At 38.0% G+C, this 15,563-nt stretch overlaps 1 protein-coding gene across 1 annotated transcript in view; it reads right to left on the reverse strand.

The window, feature by feature from the left end:
- ALDH1A1 (aldehyde dehydrogenase 1 family member A1) overlaps window positions 1–12,969 on the reverse strand; it is a 48,767-nt gene extending 35,798 nt beyond the window's left edge. The window contains exon 1 of the mRNA XM_006209358.3: window positions 12,847–12,969. Within this exon, the coding sequence (XP_006209420.1) occupies window positions 12,847–12,909 (63 nt within the window). The 5' untranslated portion in view covers window positions 12,910–12,969. The remainder of the gene's footprint in view (window positions 1–12,846) is intronic.
- Between the last annotated feature and the right edge of the window lie 2,594 nt (window positions 12,970–15,563).

The raw sequence follows: 15,563 nt of genomic DNA on the forward strand, positions 1-15,563 counted from the left end.
ATTTTGCAGTTTTAAAGGTAGCCTGAGGGAGGATTTTAAAATAATGTTGCTTAGAAAAAAAAAATTGGCTAGTGATACTCTCTCATTGACTTTTTAAAATTTTAAGGGCTTCATTCTCCCTTTTAAAAGATTATCTAATAATTTATTTGTCCTCAGATTAAATCAGATTCTAGATTTCTTAGTGACATCTATGAGAAAGAGGCGTGCATCTAAGGAAACAGAGGGTTCCAGAAAATAGTGGAATTTTGTTCTGTGTACACAATAGAAGAATGAGAATATTAGGAAGTGTTAGTATGACTCAGCCATAAAAAAGAACAATATTTTGCAGCAGCATGAGTGGACTTAGAGGGCATTTTGTTCAGTGAAATAAGCCAGAGAAAGACAAGTAAGTACTGTATGATATCACTTATATGTGGAATCTAAAAGAGAATACAACACACTAGTGAATAAAACAAAAAAGAAGCAGACTCACAGATATAGAGAACAAACTAATGGTTACCAGTGGGGAGAGTGGAGGGGAAGAGGCATACAGGAGTAGGGAATTTTAAAAAAGGGTTATTATGGAATTACAGAAAATCATGTGTGTGAAACTTTTGAAAATTGGAAAGCTCCATAGAATTTAAAGAATCTTTAATTCAATAATTTTTTTTGAAAAGCAGTATTAGTGTGTGATTTAAAAAGTCTGAGTTTCAACTTTTGCAACCCTGAATTTGCATTTCCTTATGGAGCCTAATAGGGCCTTCCTTGATAGCTCATTCATCTTTTCTTGGAGTAAAAATATTTGATTGAGCCAAATTAAGAAGTACTCCTTTTGTGATGAATTAAGTTATGTTTCATTTTTGACAAAAGCTGGAACTTCTTCCCTCTCCTCATCCCATTATTTCTTGTTTATTTTCTTTTTTTCTAATTAATTATTGAAATATAAAAATAATCATAAGTACTATATTGAATATTATATATTGCAATTTTCTGTTAGACTTATTTTTATGACATGAACTATTTTATTTAATTTTAAATCACAGGTACTTGATCCATATAGTTTTAAATGAAGGGTGACGTATGTACTGGGTTTATAATATATGTCTTAATTCAGACATCTCCTCTTACTTATGTATTTAAAGATGTTATTAACAGTGCAACCCTGAGGGAGAATTATTGAAACACTGCCCCCCAATGTTTAAGTTTGTTGTTATACTAGATACAAATTACTTAGCTTAAAAATTCCCTGACGACAGCTATCAAGATTACACATTGTTAGTGTTAATTACTTACATCGTGTATATTTGAAATAAAAGTAGTCTTTTAAATTAGCATATGAGTTTGCACCGACCTAGCTATTCTATTGTGCAGTGTCCAAATTTAGCTCAAAATTCTGTCGAATAAATAAAAAGTATATTACCGTGCATCCCTAAATGCTTAAGTATAATTAACTCTATATTCTGTGATTTACAAGATTATTACAAAAAATTTCCCTGGTCTCCTACACTTCTGTTGTAAAATTTGTCACTTTTTTAAAAAGTCATTTTTAAATTTCTGCCTTCCCTCCTAGGCTGTAAGTTGTATAAGACAAGGTCAAGGACCGTGTTAGTCTGTTTTTCTGGTTTATCCTCAGAACAACAACAAAAAAATCCCAGCCAGTGCTCAACACAATCCCAGCCCTACAGTGATTTTAACCTCAGTAAAGAATTCTTAAATAAATAACTTAAAATTGAATCAAAGAACCTAGAATCCAGTAGCCACATACAGGTAAGACTATAATAGTCTGCACATGAGTACACGCTGATATTTTGATTTGCTGAAAAACAGGCAGAAGGATAAGCTTCCCTATTTTGCTGTTCATACCTATGTGTTTGCAGGAGCTCAGAAGAATCGTAGTGCAAGCAGGAATTGACAGGAAAAAGATGTAGGCATGAATAAACAGAGGGGGAGGTGCAAAGCAGTTCAGATGAAGAGACTAGCTGTCCAAAGTCACATATAAGGAGGTTTGGGAATGTTAGAAGTATCAAGAAAATCCTTGTTTCTCTGATAGGGTAATGGAATACTGGGAATGGAAGACCGGAAAACTCCTATTAGCCTTCAAGAAAAAAATTGGCATCTAGGTTCAACTTGAAGAAAGATAAATTCAAATTAAAATACTGACTTGCCCAACGTCTCTTGGAGTGAATCAGCATAATAGCTATCAAAAGCACAGTTTATGGAATCCTATAATAACTCTTTAAGAGTATTGTTTTTCATGAGTCTTTAGCATTTACCTCTTTCCCCTCTTAAGGGATGGCTGGGAAGCAACTTAAACTACGTTCCCAAATTCAGCTCACTGTCACCTGTAGTTTTATGCTGCTTTTACCTCAAACTAAAGTTTTACAGCTTGCTCATTCTCCCTCTTTCTCTCTCTCTCTCTCTCTCTCTCTCTCTCACACACACACACACACACACACACACACACTTTTGCTCTATTAATGACAGGCACGGCCCCTACTAATCCTTTTGTATCACTATGTTTTACTTATATTATCATAAAAAAACTCCCTGCTCTGCCTGCCCCCCTACCTCTGCTTAATTGAAATTTAATCCTCACCCTATTATCATAATCTTCCTAAACTAAGCGAGTTCGAATTTTGTCTCCTCCTCAGAACAGGTGGTTCTCCAATCTCAAACTCCTCAACACGTAATTTGAGGTGGCTCGTGATTTGACCCCAGTATCCTTTTCCAGCCTTTTATCTCCCTGTTTCCCCAGTTTACCCTTTGTTTCAGCTTAATTCTGCTGTCTCAAACACCATGCTCGTCTGCTCCATGGCTTTATTCATGCTGTTCCTTGGATGGGAGTTTCACTATTTTCTTCTCATATTTCAAACTCTCTTTTAAAACGTCATCTCCTTATGAAGATTTCACTAGTCATTTAACCTCTTTTTTCCTTTTTTCTCACATGGCATTTTAGTACTCTACTATTAAATTACTTATTATGCTCTGTTTTGTATTCAAACTAGCTAGCTACATACCAGCTCATCAAATCCAAGGAGAAAACTAAAAACATTATGGTACTTGCCTTAGATTCTTTAGCCAGCCTTACCAGATTCTCTCACAGATTTCTACTTCTGCCTTTTCTCTGCCTGAAGATAGTATTACCCCCTCCAACTTTGTATCTCTAAACTAAGAGAGTGCGAGTCTCACCCTGTCAGAGATATGCCCAGAATCCCATCCTTCTGCAATATGATTTCACCAAAACTCAACTAAAAACAAGATACAGAATTTATTATATTTTGTTAGGCCTGTGGTGAAACTTTCCAACTCCCACCTAAGTCCTCTTATCCTGATAATTTGTAATTTCAATGTATCAATAATATGCTCTCAATATATTATAACTTATTTTAATCCCTTTATACAATCTCTTTTTGTGAAAGAACTATTACAATAGGTGTGCACCAACTAGTTTCATTATCAGACTCTCGCATTTAAACTGTACTTGAAGCTCCCCTTCCAGATTAAAGTCAGTGAATGTTTGGTAAATGAGCACTAAAGTAACAACATGGGTTTATCTGTCAGCCTCCAGGCAACTGAAAAGATCAATTTGTAGATGATCCCAAATTATCAGCAACTACTCTGAATTATTCAGTTTTAACCTTTAATATAGGAAAACATGGTGAACTTAACTTCTGTTTGAATTTGTGCTTACATCCACATCATCCGAAATGGTCCCTTTTGTTTTATCAGAAATTTGTCTGATACAGAAATTTGTCAAACAATGAGTAGAGACCTGAGAAATACCCTGGCAGGTAGTGTGGAAACATGGGAAATTAGTGAGCTACGGCCCCTGCTGCCACGTGGCCTGTGATCACAGAGGGGAGTATGTGTGTATCAGGATCAGCCAGTAAAGAACTGAAGATTATAGAGCATGATGACCAGTGCTTTAGTCAGTAAACTGCAGCGCGAAACCCATGGAAGAGAGGAACACGGGCTGGAAGAATGCGTCCTCTCTCTCCAGGAGCAGAGTGAGGGAACCCTCTTGGGGTATTTGGGACACAGCAGAGGGGAGTTCTACTGGAAACAAGTCACAGATGCATTCCAACCATGAACATGAAGCCAGTTTGGATGTCCTAAGGGAGTGACAGGATCAAATGGATGTTTCAGGAACTGATTTTAATGTACCCCAAATGGCTTTGAGGTAGAGCAAACAGTCCAGGGGACTGGCCTCCAGGCCAGGCATGATGTCTTAAGGCTTTAGCGTGGAGTGACGTAGCACTGTAGTCTGCAAGTTCTGAATGATACATATTTCCCGCCAAAAAGAGGCCTTTCAGCATTAAAACGGAACTCAGCACAGAGAATGAGATGAAAGAGGCATTGTACCATCCTTCTCTTCCCCTTGGCGATGGAGAATTTATTGGTAGGAACTACCTTAATGATCTTTTTTTTTCTGTTTTAATCTTACTGGGTTTATATTTGCCTTCTGGCTAACTGTGACCAAATGTTTTTGAATAGTCATCTTTCCTGTAGTTACATAAAATGGTTATATGGAGAAATGTAGGCTAACGAATGTTTATTGTGATAATTATGAAACCTATTTTAGGCCTTTTGAAATGGTCTATCATAGTGATGACCTCATTTTCCATTTGCTGTTTGCCTTTAGCAAGTTTAGGGGGAAAGGAATCATGCTATAAAGGTAAAAACAAAAATTCTTGGATTTTATTTAACCATTATGTTAACTATATTCTAATTATGAATTTTGGACTCAAGATACTTTGATAATATCTGTGTACATCAACTTAAAGTTCACAGTGTTGATGGGACATTACAGATGTCTGTGCATACTCTTAAACTTCAGGTGCTTCTTATCTGGGGAAACAATCAATGGGAATGATGAGGCAATTTAAAAATTAATTTTTACTATCTAAAGTTTAGATATTATTCAGATTGTAAGAGATGCATTATATGACCTTTTTTTTTTTTTTAAATTTAGCTGTTTCCTGAATGTGGCTTAGTGTCCAAGAATAAATAATAATTTTGAAAGGAAAAAAAGACCTTTCCTGAGTAAAAGTTATTATATTTTAATGTGTTTTGTATGAAGCCACAATTCAAAATAAAAAAAGCACTTTCCACAAAACATGTCTGGCTTAAATCAAGTTTGAGCTGACTAATAAGCAAATAAAACCTATTAGTCTTATCTGCTGATACGAGATTTTGGAACATGTTGGCTTGAAAGGAAGAACCCCTGACTCCCTCCAACAGATCCATAGGATGCCCTAAATTCACATTATCTCTTCAGGTTGCAGCCGGGCCAGTGGTTCCAGGTCCCATAAGGGAAGCCAATGTTTTCTTGGTGGCAGAGAGATTTTGACAGATCACATTTTCAGTGCATGAAGGATTTCTTTTAATTTATGCCAAGAGTCAGGAAGGTTGATGAGTTTCTCCATTTTGTGTCACCTGTGTGAAATTCTAAACCCGAGCGCCTGGGTCTCAGCATGTGGAGTGATGGGTGCTATTGTCAGTGTATAGGAAGTGACGGATGTTGTAAATGTGTAAACTGTTTCTCAGAGTTAGGAACCTAAAAAGTACCAAAGACCATGAGAGTAAGAGGTGGGGACAGGGAGAAAGAACAAGATGGGGGGTAAATAATAAGACAGAGACTGAACAAAAGTCGGGTGGGGGTGTCAAACATTTAAAAGAATCAAAGCTAGATCTCCGGCAACTACTTATAACCCAAACCTTAAGGTAACAAAGCAAAATGTTGAGATTCAAAGTAAAAAAAAATCTAAAAGGAAATTAAGGAGGAAATAACAGATGGGAGGAAAATATTTAACTGCAGTCAAAAGAATGAAAACAAAATGAGTGAGTGACCAAAACAAAACTAGGAGAAACAAAATTTTCCTTTCATTTCTGTTTTGTATTATAGTCTGACTTCAGTAACATGAGTTTTTTTTCCTTCTTGTTGTTTGAAAAGCACTTTCAGCTGTTTCAGCTCAATCAGGGAAAAAGACAAGATGCTAAGGCATTTCTGTTTTGAACCACACCTTCATTTTGTCCCACAGACGACAAAAACACTGGTCAACAATCTCTGTGCATCTTGTAAACCTTATATCAAAGAGGTAAGATGCAGAAGAACTAGAAAGTTCTGTACATACTTAACACTTAACAATATCAAGACCAAATAATATAATTGCTTGCAGATAAGCCTTCTTCCTTCTAAAGAAAGTACCAAAGGTAGAGCATGATTTAGTTGTTTGATATTTGTATTCCAGGAAGAGATACTATAATATCAGAAAACTAAATATTAGCAACGCTTTACATACCTTGCAAGTAATACCAGTATTTGTGGGAACTTTTGACACACGGGCATACACCCACACACAGAAGTGCACACACATGCTCAAAATATACCAATGTGATGAAATCTAGATTTACACGAATATTTACTTTTCTGATTTGTTTCTAAGCAGTGGCTTTTAATTGGATGTTTAATTATGAAGCAGTTATTGCTCATGTTCTTTTGAACATGGCTGTATGTTGCCACTTAAGTCTGGTAAATGTGTAATGCATTTAGCCACAATTACAATAGCATCATGAAAACCGAAACCACCACCATCCCACCATCCCTCAAACCTCAGAGCTGCTATTTTGAGACAAGTGTAGGGCTGATTTAGCAATGACCATATTTCCATGAAGTTTCTTTTATGCTGGTCCGTGTTATACCACCCCATATGTTACTCACGGTGTTTCAGAGGCACTTCTCTCTCTTTGGGTTGCCCTTCCAATGAGTTATTTCTCATACTCTTCCAGAGTTTTCCTCACCAAGCTCCCTCATTCAATGAAGTAGTTAATGACAAATTCGTTAGGTGAAGTCCGGTTGAAAGAAATCATGTGAACACTTGCAGTATTCAGAGTCCTTATGAAACGGGGATAACACCCTCTTTTAGGGGATGTTGCTATTTACTTCAGGATTTTTCTTGTTTAGGTTTTCTTGAAGCTGGGCAGGTGCCAGAGAACAAAACAATTTGCCAAGACACGGTCTTCAGAGATGAGCTGAAATATTGCATTCTTGGAGAATGTTTATCTCCCAGAAGGAAAATCAACAGTGGGTTCCATCACTGGTTTGTGGCCAGGATCTAGTTCTTGCTGGACTCTGTCACTTTCTGAAGCAGAAGGCAAGTGCTTCTGACCTGGCTGGGTGTGAGTGAGCTCCCGGGAGAAACAGGAAGTCAGGTCCCTAAGTAATTAGATGGTGATCACTGTGGACAAAGTTATAAAGCTGACTCAAAAGTTTTAGACAGTTGCTACTGGTCAACAGACCACGTTTTGAGCAGCATTGGCAAAGCCGGGAAGTCTGTTTGTTAGAAATGCAGAACCCCATACCTCACCTCAGACCTACAAAATCAGAACCTCCATTTCAGCACGGTCCCTGAGTGATTCACTTGCACATCCAAATTTGAGATATACTGTGCTAGAGTATCTTCTTTCCACTGGTCCACCTATTTAGGGATATAGTGTCCTGATCATCTTTCTTCTCTTATCATCCAAATTCCCATTCTTTCAATCAGAGTAAGGTATGAATGGTATTAAAGTAACAGGTGCAAAAGCCCTTGTTAGAGACAATGCAATGAGATTCAAGTACTACTATTTTTGGTGTTTAGGAAAGACATGAAATTATGTGGAAAAGACAAATCTGAAATGAGAAGATTCAGAATCCAGTTCATTCTGTCTTTGCCTTTTAAAATTTGTGTGACCTTGAGCAAGTCACTTAAGCTATTTGAGCTCAAGTTCCTCAGCTTTAAAATGAGTCATAAGTAACATCTCCCTAGCTCCTTCCTGATGATTAATTATGAACTTCAAATTAGAGCAATAGACGAAAGTAACTTTGAACTGTGGCAAGCAATGCAAGTATTTGTTCCATCTACATCGGCAACTGAAAAAAATTTAGAATTCTAGGAGTCATCTTGGGGAAGGAGAGGGTTAAAGAGAGCCTGGACCAAGGAGCTAATAAGTGCCCAGCACTTCCCACACATTACCTCACTTAATTTTCACAGCCACTTTCCAAGGTAGTCATTATTATTCCCAATTTACAGACAAGGGAACTGAAACTCCAGGAGATTAGAAGCTTGGCCAAGGCTGTATCATTAAGTAAGTAGAAGAGCTGGAAATCGAAGCTGGGTTTATCTTGTTAAGCCACTGCACCTTGCAGCCATCCAGCTCTTTGTTCAACTGCTACCAAGCCAAGAGCAAACAAAATATTGCTTTAGTCAGAAGGGAGCTAAAGAGATTTCCCAAATGAAAGCACTGTCACCGCACAACCAGCTTTGTCGTGAACATAGTCCTGTTCTGTTTTAAGCACCCCTCCGTGGTTTCTTTCAAATGAAATCCATCAGGCAGTCTGGCTGCAGCCTCCATCTCCAGTCTTATCTCATCCATGCTCTCTCTTTCTTACTTAATTCCGGCCAAGTTAGCCTTTTGATAGTTCCTGGAACACACCAAGCTCCTGTCCACAGACATCCTTGCACATGACATTTGTTACCTATAGATCTTGGTCTCCCCACGTTCCGAGGCCACCTTATGCTCTGATTCCCTCGGACTCACATTAACTGTCCCTCCTTAAAGAGACTCTCTGACACCTCATCAAAAGTAAGCTCTTCCACTCACATTCTCTCAATTTTCAGTTTCCTTCTTTTTAACATTTACCATAATTTGTGATTATTCACTTACTTGCTTGTTTTCTTCCTCCCCCACCCTCCACACCCTCCAGGAATATAAGCTCTATGAGACAAGAATCACATTAGCCTTTTTATATCATAAGACCTAATCATTCAGTTACTTCTTAAAGGGAATGGAAGTGAAAGAGGGGAAGGGAAAAAGGGAGAAAGGAGTGAAGAAGAAGTAGGGTATTTGGAAATGCATGTGGCCTGACTTTATTTGTTGTAAGAATTTAAAAGGAGATTATAAAAACAAAACAAAGCAAAATTTTAAATTTTGCCTAGCACCTAGTACTTAATGATTAATAATGCTTCTTTTCTGAAAATATATCTTTCACTCAGTTGGGTTAAACAATAATACCAGAAATCCTGAAAAGTATCTCCCCTTCTAACCAAAATTTATTATTCCCTAGGAGTTGAAGAAATGCAGTTCACATAGAAATTGCACACTTACGTCAAAGTCCTCTGCATCACAGCCTTTCCCAGCCCATACCCTACCTTTTCAGTCAAAGCAGAAAGTCTGTTTGCTTCCAACCTTTCTTATTGTTCTCCTCTTTTTCTAAGTTGGTGGCAAACTTCCTCCTGTTGGCCTGGAAATAGCTGAGCAACAGCTGGAAAGGCTCATGGGCATGTCCCCTCCAGTAAGTAGGAGTGGGCCAATGAAAGTCCAAGTAAAGAAGCCAGAACAGGACGCCAGCCACGCTGTGTCCCAAGTCATGATGCTGGTCTTAGACAAGTCACTTGTTGGTGTGACGCCTGTGACTGCCAGCATTTCGAGTATGGCTTTGTCATTTACGAGCTGTGTAATTTAAGGCAAGTTACTTAGCCACTCTGTTCTTTAATCTCTTCTTCTACAAAAGAGGAATAGTAACATCCTCACAGGGTTATTGTAAGGAGTAAAAAATTATTTAAAGATCTTACATAGTCATTAGCACAGAGTAAACACACTGACTTTTAACTATAATATTTTCTCTGTGTGTGTGTGTGTGAGTGAGTGAAATGCCATTAGCAGATGAAGATCTTTTCAGCATGGATAGATTATTACTCAATGAGTTAATGTTTAAGAGTTAAGGTAAACATTTTTGGAGTTTGAACCCTGTCCGAGCAAAGTATCTTCTTGAATTTTCTGTTTGTCTTTTCTTCTTTAAGGTTAAAAAAAAAGTGTTGTGAAGAGAGAATGGAAAACAAAGTTACCGGATCCTGTGAGAGAAAGTTCTTGATCCCTGAAATCCCAGGTAAACCCTCGGAACTTCACTCCAATGTGATCCTTGTCAGGTGGGGCGTGACTGTGCAAGAAAGGGTGACAGAAAAACTAGGAGAAGAGAATGAGATGAGAGGGACACTTGTGGGAGATGGGTCCAGGAAGGGCTGAGGGGAAGAAGGTTCTGGGAAATGGAAAGAGTTCAGAAAATAAGCACGACTAGGAAAGCTAACGTTAACCAGCCACCTCCCATGTGCCAGGCGCTACTTCAGGCGCTTTCTCCCACCTTAGGAAATCTCCACTTTATACATAAGGAAACTAAGGGAGAGAGAGGTAATGTCATTTGCCCAAAGATCACATAATCACCAAAGAAGCTCTTCCTTTAAAATCTCAGTAAAATGGAGGAGTTGGCAGACGTAGGGTTTGTTTGAAATTGGAAAGGGGAAAATGAGGAATCTGATGATATGGAGGCGTTAACTTCTAAAATCTTTGTATCATTGTAAAAAGTATTTCTGAAACTCTGATCTCTGTTTTATGCACCTTGAAAAATAATCAGACTGGGCTAGAAATTAAGTCACAAAAGCTATGCATCAGTGACTTCTTTTGTTTGGATGAGAAGCAGTCTCGAGCTTGAGAGTATGCAGTTCTACCATAGTTGTAATAATCTTTTGTTACTCGACCTTGCTTGGCTCTCCCCTCCATCTTGCTCCAATGACCAATATATTCTAGCGATAATAAAGACAGAAACTGAAATAGGAGGAGGAAAATAATAAGAGTTTAGGGGTTGGCCGTAGAAGGCAATTTCTCAGACACTATAAAATCCTTGCTTATTTGGTTTGCAACCAGGAAACTCGGTTAATAACCATCCTTTTCCAACTCCTCTTGCAAGTATAAATCCAATACAATTCTTCAGTGAGTCACAGTAAAAAGAAAATGCAAAGGCATTTGAAAAAGCTCACCCATTTAGATTTAATTACATACATAGCTGGTGTCCTCCCAAGTGTGAAAATGCTGCAACTAATAAATCACAATAAAACGCTACCTAAGCAGAACAGATTTATAGAGAAGATGTGTGAGCAATCAAAATTCTCTGACTTGCATTGGGTATTTTTACCCAGAAACGTTCTTATACGTAAGAGCAAATGCCTGCTCTTGGAATCTTGCCTCTTTTTGAACAGTTTGTTTCCCTAGAGGGTATTCTTGTGTAATGACTTTTAAGTGAACAGGAGATTTTAATCTTAAAAATATCTCTCTGTGTTAAAGAATCACTAGATGTGTGTTTGTATGTTAGATTTTAAGGACCATCTCATTTGTCTACTACTGTTTCTCACATGCTTAATTAATTAATAACTACTAAATGAAGAAGGAGGAAGAATATTTCACACTAGAGCTTTCTGGAGATTTCACATACAAAGAAGACTGCAAACTTCTGCAAACCATTTTTTTTTAATGTAGCATTCAGACTACCAAAATATCCCAGGTAATAGCACAGAAAAAAAAAAACAGACTGTAATAATAGTAATGTGATAATTCAATCATTGCTAATGGTTTTAATCTTTATGAAATGAATGCATGTTAAAATGTGCTTACTTTGGACTGAAATTTCTTGTGAATGACAAACTTAGAGTAAGAAAATTGGGAAAAGTGGAGTCTCATTATCTTTTGGGCATACCTTTGCCAAGGGTAAAATTTTTGGAGGGTATGGACTCATCACATTTTTCATGTTCCCGTTTGGAATAAAATCAAATGGAAAAATATATTTTCCCTTTCAGTAAAACCTTCTGAAAAAAATACTTTAATACACTTTATAGCTGCTGGTTAACCATGTTAAAAGCATAATCTGATCTCTGCAGACACTTTCCTATGGAAAAGAGCCAGTCAGCTGAACAACTTCTTCATTTGTTGGGCTTATGAAAATGAGAATATAACAGACTTGAGGATTTCAAACCCATCCATGGTTACAAGTAAGGAAATAAATTACTAATAGTGGAGCTTTTATTTTATCATTAACTTAATAATGCTCTTGGTTTTTCATTGGTTAATGCAGAAAGCAGATGGCTCTCCCTGAGCTGGAAGAGTCCCTTTCTTACCCTTCTTTCTACATTACAGCATAAAGCTCACTTTTTAAGTGATTTTCATTAGATAGGTTTTGTTTGCTTTGTTTATTTCTTTGGGAGTTCTAGGCTCTGACTAGAAAGCAGGAGTGTAACAATGTGAAACAGGCAAAGTTCAGAGATACTCTAGATCGACTCAAAAAGGACCCATTTCCTCCTCCCTAGCTGTGGATTTTTAAGTCTGGGTCTGGCTCCTGCTCGTTTCTCTAAATATTTATCGGTTAACATCAATGCATCAGCTCCAATGGCAACAAATTTGGCTGAAGAAATAAGCAAGAATGCTTTCTTTCCCCAAATATGCTAAATAATGCAAGTCCCATGAAGATTTTTGTAGCTGGAGTTTTCCTTCATCAAATTATCAGCCTCAGGTCCTTCAATTTTGACCCTCTTTTGACATGTAGAAAAATCACATTCCTTCAGTATACTCTGTTTGATTTCAGTATGCTCCGTTTCCCTTTTTTTTTCCTTTTGAAAAATCATTTCCCATTTGTCTCTCTATTTCCAGTAAGTTTCTCTAGTAAGTATTTGCCTCTCTTATCATACATGCTGGGCTCTGCTGAATGTTAATAGAACTGCTTAGCAAAGTCCACTGAATCCTGGCACGAGAACTTTTACACCGAAGAGAATTCCTTTCACTTAAAAATATTTTAAGAAATAAATTTATAGAAAGTTGCCTGATACAATTTAGAATTCATTATTTGATCAAGACACTAAACCCAGACCTGCATTTTGCAAGCCTTTTATTTTTATATTTGCAAAGGGCTCTTTACACGAGTTTACTTAAACTGACCTTTTATGCTTTAAATAAATGTAGTGTTTATAAACCTGAGGCAAAGCAGCAAATATAAATTGTACTAACCTTAGTATATTGAAACTTCAAATTGGTGAGTGGGGCAGGTATCTCTGGCCTGGCTGAGGACATTTCTGGTCAGGCTCCTGGAACACAGGTGACAAGCTCAGCGATTTGGTTCTGATAGAGCACTTGGCTTTATTTGTTCCTTTTTATCTGCATGGGCTAAGGTTTATTTGCATACTGGGATATGATTGGATGAACAAACTGGGAGCAAAAAGAAAACGACACTACTTATTTGTAACACCTAGGGCAGGAAGCCCTTGACTTTAAACTTAAATCCTTAAGAAACCAGTGCTCCAGTACTGAAGCTGCATCTGGAGACAGGGCACTATTTGCAGACGAATTAATTTACACAGCCGAAACCTGTGATAAGGGTACGAAGCACAGCTGCGCTGGCCACTAAGGCCAGTTATTATTTTTTTGACTTTTCATGCTTTTTATGCTACTGTGAAACTTTCTGTTCTCTGACAGACTTGGAATCAGAGAATTTGAGGATTGAAAAAGAATCTCAAATGGCACACTTGTTCTCAGCGGAAGCTGATGAGGAGAGGACCCTGGCCAGGTGTCTTCGGGATAATGCTGTCAGCGAATCAGTCCATGTCTCAGAAAAGCAGGGTGCTGTTTGTGGAAGAGAGGTCTTCTAGACAGACCCTGCCCCAAGGCAGCTTTAAAAAATCATACTGATCAAATGTATTTTCAGTGCTTGGTAAGGATTTCAGGAGCTCTGAATTACCTTTATCTTATAAATGGTAACAGAAAAGTCAGCAGGATTTTTAGGGAACTCAGACTGCACTGTCACACACCATCACCACAATAGCAATATGGCAATGTCCTCTATTAAAACTAATTTAAACAGAAAGTAACCTCTGGTTTTGGAAGTTGGTTTTATTTATCAGTCCTTGATACAGGGAATTGTACAAAGTGTGAATTTAATGGAACTCCCAAGTAATTCAGGTTCTTAAAATGCAATTAATGTTTCAAGTTGGGATAATTTTTAACTGTACTGCTCCCATTTTAAACACAATTGTTGATTTTTATTGAAGCTGTAGCAAAAATGACAGAACAAGAGGGAAAGCTTTGCATGGCTCTTAATTGACTACTAAGAATTAAGAACAACAATTAGTTTTTTTCCATTATTGCTGGCTTCCCTAAATACTGGATTTAGGTAGGGAGGCTAAGGCTTACTGAAGAGTTACTCCAAGTTAGGTGCAGGAGTCTTACTTTCTTTTTCCATACTCACTTGGCTACCCATTTACAGACATAGAAAGAGTAGGTAGCTTGCTTATGATCACAGATCTAATTTAAGTGCAAGACCAGAATTTCATTTCAGACCAGTCTGACTCCAAAACCTTGGCTCTGATTTTTGTTTATTCTCCCTGCCCTCCTCTGCATAAGAGAATGCCCAGATAGGCTTGAGAATCGGCTGTTTTGGTTCTCTCAGGGAGGAGTCACCCTTGCAGGCGATTAAGCTTAGCCTTTTATTCATCTAAGACAGGGGTCGGCAAACTTCTTCTGTAAAGAGATAGATAAAGGTTTCTGTTGTAATTTATTCAACTCTGTATGAAAGAGACTGCAGATAATCAACGCACGAATGCGTGTAGGTGTTTTGCAATATAATTTAATTTGCAAAAACAGGAGGCAGGCCGGATCTGGCTCACGGACCATGTCCCTAGATTTTAAGACAATTACCCCCAAGGTCCTTGCCTCCCCTGCGCCTCATGCTTGAAGACCAGACGGAAACTTTGTCATTTCACTGTCTCTTTCTCTCTCTCTCTCTTCCTCTCTCTTGCTCTCAATTTCATTCTTTTTGGAAAAATCTAATTGTTTTCTCTTTTAAAAATGTGTTTTGAGTTAAATGCACAATTATGCAACAGCTGTTACGTAACCTGCAGTGTGGTGCTCTCGCCAGGCCCAGACAGCTGTGTTTTGGTGCTTTCTTCTGCTCTCAGCTTTTCAGTTCTTTGTGGATTCAAACAGTGGCTTATTGGATGTCCAGGCAGTGAAAGCTCAATGCTTCATCACACGCTTGGAGTGTCATCTCACTATTTATATGCTCATCCTTAGTCATATTTTATTGAATAATTACATAAGAACAGGTCCCTTTATGTCAGACAATACTGAATGTAAGTAAAAGGAACAGCTTTGGAAACAGGTTACCACACCTGCCTATTTAATTTTAACAAATATTTACCAACTATCCTCTATGACTAAAGCATTGTGACTGGAGTATCAGGAACTCTCCAACCTTAATCTTACTTGAAAGGCAGATCTTTTCTGTCCAGAAACCACAAGGCCTGCGATCTCTATTTCTGAAGTATCATCCTGCCTCTAGAATTCATCTTGTGGAAGAATACATTCTTGGGAGTGGTTGCATGGGTAAAAGGCCTCGGTCACTTCCCTCGCTTACAAAGGCAAAATGGCCTTGGAGAGAGCACAGGGGTTAAGAAGGCTCACTTCAAGCCTGAACCCAAGCTTATATGTTTCTATTGTATGCTAAGATTTTGCAGCAGAGGAGGGGCTGGAACTTGAACTTGGGAGTAATAGAAGAAGGATATTTAATCATCCTTTCCTTTTTAGGGACAAGCTAAATCACACACACACACAGGCACACACACACACAGACACACACACACACACACACGGAGCCATGGAGGGGAGAGAGGAGCACAGTACGTTTTCTTTTGTGAAAGCTGTCATTATACCAAGAAACATACAGACCAGGT

The sequence above is a fragment of the Vicugna pacos genome, chromosome 4 (assembly GCF_048564905.1).
Source record: "Vicugna pacos chromosome 4, VicPac4, whole genome shotgun sequence".
Lineage (NCBI taxonomy): Eukaryota > Metazoa > Chordata > Mammalia > Artiodactyla > Camelidae > Vicugna > Vicugna pacos.